Source organism: Triturus cristatus, chromosome 6 (genome assembly GCF_964204655.1).
Source record: "Triturus cristatus chromosome 6, aTriCri1.1, whole genome shotgun sequence".
In the NCBI taxonomy this organism is placed as follows: domain Eukaryota; kingdom Metazoa; phylum Chordata; class Amphibia; order Caudata; family Salamandridae; genus Triturus; species Triturus cristatus.
In genome coordinates this window covers 1896477212-1896491373 of record NC_140589.1, presented here as the reverse complement: position 1 = coordinate 1896491373, position 14162 = coordinate 1896477212, and the positions used below count along the sequence as shown (strand labels likewise).

At 41.4% G+C, this 14162-nt stretch overlaps 1 protein-coding gene across 2 annotated transcripts in view; it reads right to left on the bottom strand.

The window, feature by feature from the left end:
- Positions 1 to 5465: 5465 nt before the first annotated feature.
- The window catches only part of LOC146822348 (uncharacterized), a 43145-nt gene continuing 34448 nt past the window's right edge, over positions 5466 to 14162 (bottom strand). Inside the window, exon 2 of one of the 2 annotated variants that reach the window (XM_085613436.1) lies at positions 5466 to 12627. In XM_085613436.1, the coding sequence (XP_085469562.1) occupies positions 10869 to 12212 (1344 nt within the window). In that variant the 5' untranslated portion in view covers positions 12213 to 12627 and the 3' untranslated portion in view covers positions 5466 to 10868. The remainder of the gene's footprint in view (positions 12628 to 14162) is intronic. The other variant, XM_085613437.1, reaches the window with a different exon arrangement.

Here is a 14162-nt window from a genome sequence, read left to right as displayed (position 1 = left end):
TACTCTGTTTTTGACTCCCTTAAATGTTTCTTATGTTTTTTCCACATTTCCTTTAGGTGACCTTTATTGAATTTTGTGCCAGTTCTTGCTGCTGTTGCTTGGAGGCGCACCTCTCTAGCAATGCTCCTTTTAAAATCTCGTAATTGAATATTAAACCATGGCTCCTTCCTAGTTTCTATCTTGTTTTGTTGTCCAGGGATAACTGGGAATTTTCTAATAAGAAACTGCCCCAAGAGTTCCCAATCTTTTAGTGATTCTTCTTCTTTATGTGTCCCTTGTTGCTTCACATAATCCTGGATTGTGTCAATTATTATCTTTCTGTCTGGTCCTCACCACTTCAATTTCCTCAGGTTGTATTTTTCTGGATGTTGTACCAGAGTCTTAAATATTTGTGCCTGTGTTAGTGTGATATTAATTTTCGTAATCTGCCGAAGATGATCACTTTCTGGGCGTGGACAAATTTGAAAGGAATCTATCATAGGAATGAGATTGTTGCTGACGATGGAAAAGTCCATGATTGATTGGCTTTTTCTACTCAGAAACGTGATGGCCAGTGTTGTTACCATTCAAGGTAGTTAAGCCTTCCAACTCTCGTGTTGATTGAATTCCCTGGACATCCTTCGTCTTACTTCTGGGCTGTTTGCTAGTAATCAGGTTACTGTTAAAATCTCCCTAAATTATCAGATTGCAGTGTTCGTGGGTCATTTGCAGTACCTTAATTAGGTTCACCAAGGTTAGGAATTTTCCCTTCTGCCGCTTTCTCTCTGGGTGGATATATACATTAATTATTATTAGTTGCCAGATTAGCTTGTTGGAATGGTATTTACCTGTTAGCATTAGTGCTTGCAGCCAGTCTTCTCCGGGCTCTAATTCTTCTAGTGACCAATCATATTTTGCTGTGGCGTACATTGATAAAGCTCCTCTAGAATGCCCAAACTTTGAGTATTTTTCTGCCAGGATATGATGTCCTGTACAACCTGAAATTGGAGCGGAGTTAGTGTTCCATGTCTCTTGGAGCAATATTGGGTCTTGAGTTTGAATGAAGGACAGGGTTTCGTGATCTTGACCCATTTCTCCAAATCCGTGAATATTCCAAGAGCAGATTTTTATTGATTCTGGGTGTTTTTCTACTAAATCTGGGTTGGTCCTTGATCTCTTTAATTCTTTTCCTTTGTTCCTGTCTTGGTACTCCCTTGTTGTATCGTCGGAAACAATCCATGGTTTTTCGTCAGGTACGATTTTTACTCAAGGCCATTGGAACCGAGGACCAATCCTGGCTATTGCCTAGCTGCTGGTCAAGGTTTGGTAGGATTGCTATTTCATTTTTTTTAATTAAGTTGTTTTCCGCAATTAGCGAGGAGTTTCTAGCTCCACGCAAGCAAGATTTTTGGCCTTTCCCAGGCGACTGCCCTGTTTTTGATGTCGTACTTTTTAAGAGGGGGTAAGGATATTTTTTTGGTCGATTGTGGAGTCTTCGAGTGATTCCCCAGGCTTTAAATATTGCCCTTGTTGTGTAAATCCTGTCTACTAGGTCCTTAGAAGTCCAAGTGGTCAAGGTCTCTTCTATATCCATGGGGGAAGCCGTTTGCTGGCTAATAGGTCGTGTGATGTTACCTCCTTTAATTCTGGTATCTCGTTAAACAACATTAACAAATTCCCTTGATTCAAGGTGTCTTGTCTTCCTTTAGTGTGATACTCTGGTGTGAAAATCAATTTTAATGGAGTCTCTGCAATATTGTTTCAAGGATTTATAATGTCCTCTGCAACCAGCTGGCGTTCATAATTGTAATGTAATTCACTACCTATTCGAGTTTCTTGGCCTGCATCTTCTTTGCGGGCCCTTTCTTGTGGTGAGGCCTTAAGGATTGTTTCTTTTATTCCTCTTTCCAGGTTCCCGAGATTATTCTGTGTTGTTGTCCATAGGGTCTCTGTTATTTGTTCTGTCGATGAAAGCTTGCATGTAAGACCCTTCTTATGTAGGGTAACTGTTAGTGGAATTGGGCTACTTTGTTCCTTATTTATAATTTGGGTCTCAATTTTTTGTTCTGTTGGTGGAAACTTGCAGAATCGACCCTTATTATTTCGGGTAAATATTATCAGTTTTGGGCTACTGTGATCCTCTTTTTTAGTTTCATCCAAAGACTTTTTCCCTGATCTATCTTCTGCTTTTGCTTCCGACTTCTTTACATTGGTATCTTGTGCCCCTGTGTCTTGACTGTAGTCTCTGTAGCTTAGGGGAGCAAGTTCTGTCTGGGCCCATGGGGTTATTGCTACCCCTTCTTTGTTATAACTCAGTTATTTTTGCTCTGGATTCCCCTTCTCGTGACCTATCTTTTGCACCCCTTTGTGGTCCTCTTGTTTTTAGTTGTGTTGGTGTGTTCCTGGCTAGTTTTCTCTTTGTAGTTGGAAATGTTTACAGCCGGAAGCAAGTGAATTTTGATTGGGTTATTTGAGTCCACTGCCGTATTTGATAAGTTGGACCCTGTTATGGAGGAGTCTGATGTTACTTCTTTTTGGTTCCTGTTTTTTTTCTTAGACCAAATTTGGTTGGAAAAAATTGAGTACGTTTTCCCTGGACCTAAAGTGGTTTGAGTGGTTTGCTTTAGTCTGGGTTTCCTTGCACACTTTCGTTGTCTTTTAGTTGGTTTTGCAGTTTGAGAGAGATTGACGGAAGACAGTTTTGCCTCTATTTGGTTAACCCCTACACCTGATATTTCCTCTTCCTCTGCTTCCCCTTTTGTTTTTACCATTAGTCACTATGGTCCCTTTTGGTGTCTTTAGGGGCACTGCTTTGGCTTCATTAACGTCTATCTATTGCGGGCCTTCTGTAGGTTCTGCTTTGCGAGTTATTTGCACTGCCCCCTATAAATTTGTGAGTATTTCTGGGAGCTTGGCCAATTTGTCGATAATTGTACTGCAACCGCAGGTAACCTGCTGTTGAAGTTCTAAGCAGGCCCTGCTGTTGAGTAGCGTCGTAATTAAGTACAGTTCGACGTTTATACCTGCTATGTGTTCTGCAAGCAAGTTGATGAGGTCAATCTGCACCTCCATTTTATCCGATTGAAAATTTAGAGCCCTTATTGCTTGCTCCAGTGTTCCTAGCAAGGATTTGCTCCATGGGGCAGTTGGTATCTCTTGGGTGGACACTCCCGATAGCCCCGACTGTAACTCAATCCTGCTTACTGATGAAAGTTTATTGGAGGTGACGGGCATATAGGATTGGTTTTTGTTAGGAAGCTTCCTTCTTTTGAGTTTTCCTCTTTTGGGTTATTTCTGGGGGTCAGGTTTAGGGGGTTGGAGGCTACCCCCCATCCTTATCCACCAGATGTCCATTTCTTTGGCGAGATAGTTGATGGAAATTTCCCTTGCTTGGCTGAAGTGGTTGTATCTTGTTATATCGTTTTTATTTCCAAGATTTGAAGGAGACTGGCATCAGTGGATAAAGAGAAGGAGCAGGCCCAAGCTTCGTCCAAAAGGACTGCCTGACTGCTAAGGTTTTCTATTGGATCTTCTGTTGCAACATTATTGTTGCCCATATGCAAGCTTCTTCCTATTTCGTTATTATTACTCAGTGGGGATACGTTCAAGTGAACTTGTGCTGTAGTGGTTAAGTGTCTACTTGCTGCGAATATTCCCCGCGGGGCTGGATTCTCTATTTGAACTTTGCTTCGGTCTGCCTTAGGGGAATGGGGGACTCGTTTTGATAGAGATGGTCGTGTCCTGTTGTTCTGACCATCCTGGGCTGAGGTGGCCTTTTTTTCCGATTTCTTTGGCATTATTGGGCTAGGCAGTCCTGATACCTCTTCTGTTGGAGCATAAATTGCAGCCATTGGATTTAGAAAGAAACATTTCTGTTTTCCATTTTTACTGCCAAAATTGAAGAGTGTGGGTTCTGGTGTTGGTGCTGCAACTAGCCTTTCTCTCGACCCGGGCGTCTTCCTTTTTTTACTTGATGAAGGGGCATGAGCAGTAAGGGAGATTTATTTTTTATTTTTCCTTGTTGCCGCCTGGCGAAGCGGCTTCCAGTGACTTTTATCCTTGTGAACCAAGGCCAAAGCTAGGGCTTGGCCTAAGACAAGCCTCCTATACTTTACTCGAGGCTGAAGCGTCTCTTGTTCAATGAGAGTGCTTAGAATGGCCTTGAAGCCAGTGAAGTTACTTCACCCAATCCCAAGTCCGAGGTCTCCCTGTGCAGCTCAAGGTTGACTGCGGATATCAAGTGCTACTAGCAGTGGAGGAATTGGGTGGTGAAATTGAGGAACGATGGGTTTTAACAAGACACTAAAGGGCGCGGAAGGAGGTGAAAGACTGAGCAGATGATTAGCAGAAAAGCAGGCAGTAGGCTGGTCAGGAAGCTGGGCAAGAGAGGGACCAAGGAGGGGGTGACAGAAGAGCCAAGGGAGCCAGGGAGCGGGAGGACCGAGAAAACCAAGAGCAGGGCACACTGGCAAGCCGCACCCAACCTAGTTGGGCCGCTTCCGCTGACTCACCGGGCATGCACTCAGCGGCTGCAAATAATGGTGGCTGCTCTCTCTTGCTTTCAGTGACCGCTCTCCTGCTTGCACTTACCCGCTGTTACTGCCCTTACTGCTTCTTACTGCTTCTTACCCATGAGTCCCATGAGTTCCTCGAGTCCTCAGATGTTCATAGGCAGCCGAGTAGCCTGGGGTAACTTGCTGCCGACCAGCCAACCTGCTGTTGCACCCCCCGCTGGGAGCAGGGACTGACAGACCGTGGCTCAATCTCCTCCTATGCGGTGGCCATGCTTTGATTTGTAGAATGCAGGGTACTGAGTGGGTCGTGGGGGCAGACGTGGAGCAGAGTAGACCGTATACTCTGTCTTGTTTTTGCCCGATCTTTCCCTACCTTCCTTGCCTTCCTGGCTCGTGGCTCATAGCTCGCTCCGCTGCTCTGATCCGCTGTGCTCTGCTGTGCGTCTTGCTCTGCTGTGCGTCCTGCGTGGAGCCATCTTAGTATGAGACGGTGCAACTTCTGACACTCAGGTCCTGGTCCTGCACAGCAATGAGGAGCAGCGATCTGGGGATCTGGGCTATTGCTTGCCCTTAGCAGACTTTTTCAGCTGTTGTGCCAAGAGGTAAAATGACAATCTGCTGGGCCGATCCGCGTCCTTGCCGCTCACGCCGTCTCTCCTCTCGCACTCGAGGAGAGACGGCATGAGGGGTGAGGACGCGGATCGGTGTTTCGAGCAAAAAGATTTTGGAACAAGAATACCAGGATAACAGTGGGAACAGAATTATATGCCCAGCAGATTGTCATTTTACCTCACGCCACAGGATTAGTGTGGCCCAGAATTATCGCCACATTATATACTACTTTTTAGTCAATCCATTCAGCCGTGAACAAGTCGCATGTACAAACATACTGAGGCGACAAAACACGTGTTGGCTTTGTCAGAGTTCACTCATTAAAGACTTGGAGAAAGACTAAGAAGAAACAAATGACTGTTTTATTTAATGTGTTTTTTAATCATAAGTGAATAACATCAGAAATGGATATGTCTTGAAATCAAGTGTGCTGGGGAATGTGTACTATGTTCTTTTGTTGCTTTGGCCACAAACAATAGGAAGGCAGGTGCTTCTCTCAATCCCTTCAGCACCGTTACTACTCAGAGTTCAACCATAGATTTTGCTAATGTGAAATTACCAATTGGCGCCTACATCCTATTACCCATACCACCATTCCAAGTAAAGTTACCGAGTTATAAATACACTTTGAAATAAAAGGTAAGAGTTTTAAACCCGCAGTTCTTATCAACTGTTTCTTTTCTTCTTTTGTATTCTTTAGTTAAAGTCACTGTCTTTGCCGTGTAAGAAACAAGAAGTAAGGTCCTCGGCCTTTCTACACAGTTCGATATTCAGATAAGTATTTTTCCCATTCATAAATTGTCAGAATGTACCTTGTAATCCTTTGTGCATGAATATCCTAAATAAAAATGAAACAAATGTGCCTTACTTGAATTAGCTTTGTTTTTTCTTTTCCTACTGTTGCAGGTCGGAACGTCTTGAAGAGGGAACCAAAATCACCGGAAGGAGAGAAGGGAAGCGGTCGATTGTCACCGTGGCAACTGGATCCTTTGGGCGGAAGGAGGAGAACGCGAGACTCAACTCGCCGTCTGAAGAAACCAAGCTCGGGAAGCTGGAACACAGGTGAGTGTTGAAAGGAAACAAGCGCAAGCGTGTTTACTGTGTTCGAGGGGTTTGAAATACCCTCGGGGATGGCGTTGAGCTGGCTGACACGTGGCCCACGTGGCTCAACAGCAACAAAGTCAATGCGCTTTCAAAGCGAATGAGGTCCTTTAATTATACACGTGCCCAGTGTTGCTACTCACATGCAAACTGCTCAAAATGCTGCGTGGCCTCAAATTAACATAACTGCTACTGACAAACCTAGTTGTTTACAATAAAGGGGACATACTATGTGCCATTATAGAAATAATGCAATGATGCACATACAAAATGGAAATACCAGTTGCCCATTAGTTACATAACAACCAAGGGATTTTACAGCACAAGATGAGGTTGCGCCGATTGTAAGGTGCAAACCCTAACAGTCGCCCCCCTCAAAGGACGCCCCACTGGGCGGGGTTTTTGTGGGTGTCGCAAATTAAATTGTTTCACCAGCTTAGGGGCATGAACAAAGGAAGATGGTTCCCAAGAATTTTCATCTGTTGAATATCCTTTCCATGCTATCAAATAGTGAAGTTTTCCGTAGATTCTCCTAGCATCCAAGATTTGTTTTATTTCGTACTCTAAATGTCCATCAATAGGATTGGGTGGAGGGAGGGGTTCTAGTCTTGTTTCTGGAATGAATGGCTTAATTAAGGAGACATGAAAAGTGGGATGTAAAGCATATTCAGTGGGTAATTGTAATTGTACAGTAACAGGGGTTATAAGTCTGACAATGGGAAATGGTCCAATATACCGTGGATACAATTTATGTGGACCTGAGATATTTAGGTTTTTGGTAGATAACCACACCTTATCTTCTACTCGATAACATGGAGCAGGATTTCTATGCTTATCTGCATGTTTTTACATTAACTTCTTGTAGTTATTCAAATGCTTTCTTGCTTTTTCCTGTATGTCCAATACATTTTTTAAATGGTCAGTGACTGCTGGAATTAGAGAAGGCTCTTTGTCTATTGGTAAGGCTTTGGGATGATAACCAGTCAAAAAGAAAAAGGGCGTACATTGCGTTGCCGAGTGAATACTATTATTATAAATGAATTCTGCTAATGGTAAAGCTTTGTCCCATCCACTAGTGAATTCTGTCATTAAACATTGCAAGATCTGTAGTAATGTTTGATTAGCCCTTTCCGTCTGGCCATCTGTTTCTGGATAGAAATCTGTAGATAGAGCTAGTTCCATTTTAAGATTTTTACATAGATTTTTCCAGAATTTAGAAGTAAACTGACTATCTCTGTCTGAAACAATCTTTGACGGCAGGCCATGCAATCTTACTATGTTAGTGATGACTATATTACTAAACTCTACAGCAGTAGGAATCTTACACAATGGGATAAAATGTGCCATTGTGGATAACTAATCAACCACCACTAATATGGCTGTTTTACCATTACTCACAGGTAGATTGGTGATGAAGACTATACTGATGGTATGCCAAGGATTCGGGGGGGGGGTAGTTAATGGCTGTAATAATCCTGCTGGTGCCTTATGTAGAGACTTATTTCTAGCACAAATGGGACAAGACGCTACATAAGATTGAACATGCTTGGTTCAGGAAGGCCACCAAAATTGCTTTTTACAATTTTCCAATGTTTTTATATATCCAGGATGTCCTGCTAATGCGATGTCATGATGCCATTCTAAGACCTTTTTTTGCAGCTCAGTAGTAGGTATGAACAAAAGAGCATCATGAAAGAGTAGACAATCTTGAATAGTGTGTCTTGGGTTTTTTAACCAATCTTGAATATTCATGTTCAGATGTTCCTTTGTTACTAAAGAAATAAAGCAAGTGTACCTAATCACTTGACCCTACCCGCACTGCTTGGTGCAAAACTCAGTTTGCTCTATTAATTCTCACAAAATGATATAATTTAACCTCATTACATTATTGCAATTCAAAAACAATTTCAACTTATCATACAATACAAAAGATTTTTTTCTGCATACAATCTTTGTACGTATGCTAGACAATTATGAACACTGTATTAAAAAAAACATTGTACATGAACTGATTGAATTAACAAACTATACAAGATATATGACGTTAATATCCTTGTTATCTGTCCCAATGCATTTTGGGATACATGATCCCTTCTTCAGGGGAACTGTGAAAATAAGAAATTAGGACACAATGTTAAAGCACAACAATTTGTACAGTTGGGAAGGTGCACCAAGGAAAAATCAATTTTCTCCAAAGATATATAGAAAGTAACTTTAATGTCGTCAGTAAGAACTGGACATCAGCCTCTGCCAACGCGTTTTGTTCCACAGACGGAACTTCATCAGGGCTGTTACGATAATAAATGGCAAAGGTTGCCCGCACTCGGAAACAGTAGTAAGGGTATCTATCAATGTTGCAAGGAAATGTCTACAAACGATCTGAATGGTAGACTGCTAGTGCCTACACCTTCAGACAAATCCGACTTTTTGAATACCTCAAAACGAAGAATCATTGGTACCGTCGGTGTGTCTTATCACAGACACGGGCTGAACTCATCTATTTGTATCATCATTACTGATTCCGTGGGGTTTACCTATACGAAGACGGGTTTGTCTGATGGTGTAGGCACTAGCAATTGTTGTCTACACGTGAGATATGAGATTGTAATCACTGCTCTAAGTAGAGGCCTCTTATTCACTGCTTATCTAGCAACCTGTCCTGCAAGATCTGTACAAATGGTGGCAGCTCCTGTCCCATATTAAACCATACACCTAATGCACACACACTTTAGGGGCTGCAAACCTCTAGGGTCAGTGGCATCTTACTTCCAACCAACCCCACAACTCCACTTGTACTCTCCTGTGCAGTATTATTAATGAAAGAAACAAAATGTCAACAATAAACAGCATGAACATAAGTTCTAAGATAACATACTCTGCATTGCATTATCACAAATGCCCCCAAAACTGTGGATACGAGCCCTTGAAGGCCTTGCAGAACAAATCTCATATAACTGAGTAAATAGGCAGAGCCAGGTTTCATCACAAGGTAGTCAAAATAGTCCTTATGCCATAGTAGGCCAGAACAGGGAAAGAAATCTAGCTGTTTTCTGTAACATTTGCATTCTGAGAAAGTTTGATGCTCTCTGGAGTTATCACATTGTCACCTCTGTGGGCAAGGGGCAAGTTGCCCTGGGACCTTTTCTTGACTAATCCTTCAGCATCTACGATGACTGCCACTATTTCTGTTCCTTTGCTCCACATTTTGTTGAGGTATTTCGGCCCCCTATATCTATATGCAGGTGTTGCTTTTTTTTGTAGCAACTGATGGCTGTTTCAAATGAAAGACTTCACAATCACTACATCTTACACCCAGGTGGCCTTTTTGGTACCTCATCAGAAAGTGTTTGAAGGAAATGCTCTTCCATGTTATTAATATTTAAATGGCTTCTCCCCAGCGTATAGATTCTGATCAAGTGTCTGCTATTCCTTTTTAATGAATGTCTTGTCACACTGAAGACAGACATAGTTTCTTCATGGAATGCATGTTGACACTGTAGGTTCATCCTTTAAAAAAACGCTTTGAAAAAAAGTTGTTTCTGCCAATAAGAACTATCAGATCAGCAGCTGGTCACATTTATTGCCTCAATAACTTTCCACTGTGAATTTTCAGATGTTGCATTAATAGCCCCTTTGGAACGTTTGCTTTGTCACATTCAGTATATTCATATGGTGTTGCTCCTGTGTGGAGGACGGGTGTCCCACTAGTAATTACTGTATGATGTTGCATTAGCTTTGCCTTTGTACTAGCTTTGTGCAGCAAAATTTGCAAATCTATGCCTGGGGTCTGCTTGCCACATTGAGTGCAGTGATATGCATTCTCCACTGTCATGACTTTCTCCTCTCCATTGGCTTACTGTTATTTTATTAGCTGTGCACTGCCAATAAATTAATTGTCACACTCAGGACATTTATATGGTTTCTCCCCAGGGTGGACTTTTTGATGTAGTGTTAGTTCTTTCTTTTTTAACAAATGCCTGGACACATGTGTTGAGATATGCGTTCTTCGGGTCATGACTTTCTTCCTTTGTGGACTTTGATGGTACATTAACGGTGCCTTTCTAATAAATGCTTTGTTGCATTCAGTACAGTCATATAATTTCTCTCCCATGTGAACTTTCTGATGTTGTGTTATGTTGCTTTTTTAACAAATGCCTTGTCACAGTAAGTGCACTGATATGGTTTCTCCCAGTGAGGACCCTCTGACGATGCATTGGCTGTGCCCTTCTAATAAATGCTTTGCCACTTTCTGTACATTCATAAGGGTACATCATTAGTAACACTTTGTCAAATTCATGCAGTTTTTTCCCAATGTGGACTTTCAGGTGTTTTTTTAACTCTCTTTCTAATAATTGCCTTACCACATTCAGTGCAGTTTTCAGTTTGGACTTTTGAGGATGCGTTAGCTCTCCATTTGTTATAAATGCTGTCACATTCTATACATTAATATGGTTTCTCCCCAGTGTGGATTTGTTGATGCTGCATTAGCTTATTCTTCCTGTGAAAGACTTTATCACATTCTGTGTATACACAGGATTTCTCTCTATGTGGATTTTCTGATGTTTTATTAGCTCTCCATTTGTTACGTATGCTCTGTGACTTTCAGTATATAGATATGGTTTCTCTCCTAAGTGAACCTTACGATGTTGAATTAAATTTGGCTTACAAACAATTCTCGTCACATTCCGTACATTCATACGGCTTCTCCCCAGTGTGGATTTTCTGATGTTTCTTTAGCTTTCCATTTGTAATAAATGCTTTGTCACATTCTGTACATTCATATGGTTTCTCCCCAGTGTGGACTCTCTGATGTTGCATTAGACGTGCCTTTATAATAAAGCCCTTCTCGCATTCAGTGCACTTGAATGGTCTCTCTCCAGTGTGGACTTTTTGATGTCGCTTTAACTCTCCCTTTCTTATAAATGCTTTGTCGCACTCACTACACGGATATGGTTTCTCCCCAGTATGGGTTTTCTCATGATGCGTCATCTCTCTCTTGGTTATAAATGCCTTGCAGCATTCAGTACATTGATATGGTTTCTCCCCAGTGTGGACCCTCTGATGTTGCATTAGACGTGACTTAAAAGTAAATGCCTTCTCGCATTCAGTACATTTGAATGGCCTCTCTCCAGTGTGGACTTTTTGATGTTGCTTCAGCTCTTGATTTGATATAAATGCTTTGTCACATTCTGTACATTGGTATGGTTTCTCCCCAGTGTGGGTTTTCTGATGCCATTGTAGCTGTCTATTTGCTACAAATGCCTTTTCACATTCTCTGCATTGATATGGTTTCTCCCCAGTGTGGACACTCCGATGTCGCCATAGGTCTCCTTTGGTAATAAATGCCTTGTCACATTCTGTACATTCATATGGTTTCTCTCCAGTGTGGACTTTCTGATGTTTTATTAGGTTTCCATTGGTAATAAATGCCTTGTCACATTCGGTACAATGATATGGTCTCTCCCCAGTGTGGGTTTTCTGGTGGTGCTTCAGCTCTACATTTGCTATGAATGCTTTGTCACATTCTGTACATTGATATGGTCTCTCTCCTGTGTGGATTTTCTGATGTTGTATTAGGTTTCCTTTCATAATAAATGTCTTATCACATTCTGTACATTTATACGGTCTCTCCCCAGTGTGGATTTGTTGATGCTCCTTTAGATTTGCCTTCCATCTGAACACTTTATTACAGTCTGTACATTCATACGGTCTCTCCCCAGTGTGGACTTTCTGATGTTTTATTAGGTTTCCTTTGGTAGTAAACGCCTTGTCACATTCTGTACAATGATATGGTCTCTCCCTAGTATGGACTTTCTGGTGAAGCTCTAGTTGTTCCTTTCTAATGAATGCCCTACAGCATTCAATACATTCATACGGTTTCTCCCCAGTGTGGAATTTTTTATGCCAATCTAGAGTCTTCTTGATTCGAAACACTTTATTACATTTTGTACATTGATATGGTTTCTCCTCTATGTGGACCCTCTGACGCTGCATTAGATCTTTCATTGCAAAGAATACTTTTCCACAGTCAGTCCATCTATATTATTTTTTTCCAGCAGGAAGTTTCTGATGATGCACTTGCTGTTTCTCGGTCTAATAAAAGTTTTGTCATAATCTATATATTCATTTAACTTCTCTCCTGTGTGTTCTTTCTGATACCAGGTTGGCTCTTCCTTTGTAATGAGCACCTCAGACTTGCTTCCATATGTCAGTGTGTTATGTCTTTAATGTTCATCAGCTGATTTCTAAAAGCCAAGTAAAGACCTCATTAGGCAGTGTAGGGTTCCTGCTGTAGAAAGACGTTGGTGAGGCATTAGCATTCCAGCAAAGAGATTTTGAGGTATACGGTTTCTACATCACTTCCTACACAAGTGATGTTTAATGCCGTTACCATTTACGTTCATCACTACATTTGTTTCGCCTGTTAGATTAAGAAAAAGAAACACTGAATAAGTTTAAATGCAGAGCCCATCAGAAAAATCTACTGCCATTTAATGAGACTTAACTGTCCATATAGACAGGTGCGCTGAAGAAATTCTAGATTACACTTTCAATGTAAAGATGCAGTAGGCAGAATAAGGGCATGTAATCCTTCCATGATTCCCTTCTATTTAGGAGTGTGGACTTGAAGAGAAACTAAGACACCAGAGAAGGTTCCTGTTCAATGAGTGAGACCCTCACCCCACGGCACACTACAATGTTCAATTCATAGCAACAAGATGCCTCCTTTCTTATCCAGGGAAAACTTCCTACTATCACACAGCCTAACAAATAACACAAGATGGACCATGCAATGCAGAGCATGCTAATAACAGCGGGAAACATGAGCAACTGCTGCATGGTAGTCCTTTATACTGTCAGAGACCCTGGGATAGGACCCGGGCAGGTAATCTGAGCATTTTCCACATAGTGTTACTCTGGAGTTCCGAGGCTCTGACCAGAGCTACACAAGGTACAGGAGGTCGACATCCATTTGAAAGACACAGTAAGAGAGTCAATAACTCTCACCTTTTAGACGTACAGCTTTCCCAATGATGCACAGTATAAAAAAAAAGAAAAGCATAAGGTGCAATGAGGTGGCGTCGGTTACATCATTCTGTAGGCATGCACATTTTTCTCCACAAACGTGCACACCTACAGAATTACGAATGCACAGTTATACCTTTAGTCTGGTGTTAGCCAAGAACTTTTATTTTACAAAATACATATATGATTTTCTTAAAGCGGTTTCAGCTCTAAAATCCATTGGTCGGTTGTTATGCCATTCACATTTTACATCTGCCCACTACACAATACAGCATGGGGCAGTGGCCTGCCTACTTCAGCCACTTTATCAGTTCCTGCCTCCTGCTAATGATGTTGTAAATTCCTTCTGGAACTGCCTTTGTTTACCCGATTGCTGCTTTATCAGATTATAGCAGATGTTGTCCATTTAAATCTATTCTTTATTAAGTAATTTACTTTTTAGAATGCACACAATGAAATGCGTTTATACCTGCACTCCTGTATGCATTTTAATAGAGGATTACAGCTATGCTTGTAAACCAATCTAATCTTTATGCCCTGCTTGTAGGTCTTTCTAGTTTGCTTTCGGTGCACTTGCTTGCCATGCTTATAGAGATATTTTAATATTACATTACTAATTGACTCTGCGCGGTGCCTTCCATCTTTGCAATCCTAACTATTAACCTCTGTGTGTATCGAACTACCCGTCTATGTACCTGTCCTTCTATGTGTGTATCTACCTGTCTATCAAACTGTCTACTGTCCCTCTATCAATGCAACTTTTATCTTTGCAACTCTATCAATCTTTTTTAATTCTATCTATATTTGCAACTCTTTTATTCTATCTATCAATGTACCCATCTTTTCAAGTGACTATCTCTATCTGCAAGGTTATCTTCATCAATCTGTCTGAGAGTTTTTTCTTAGGTGCAGTGTATAACAAATGTGTCC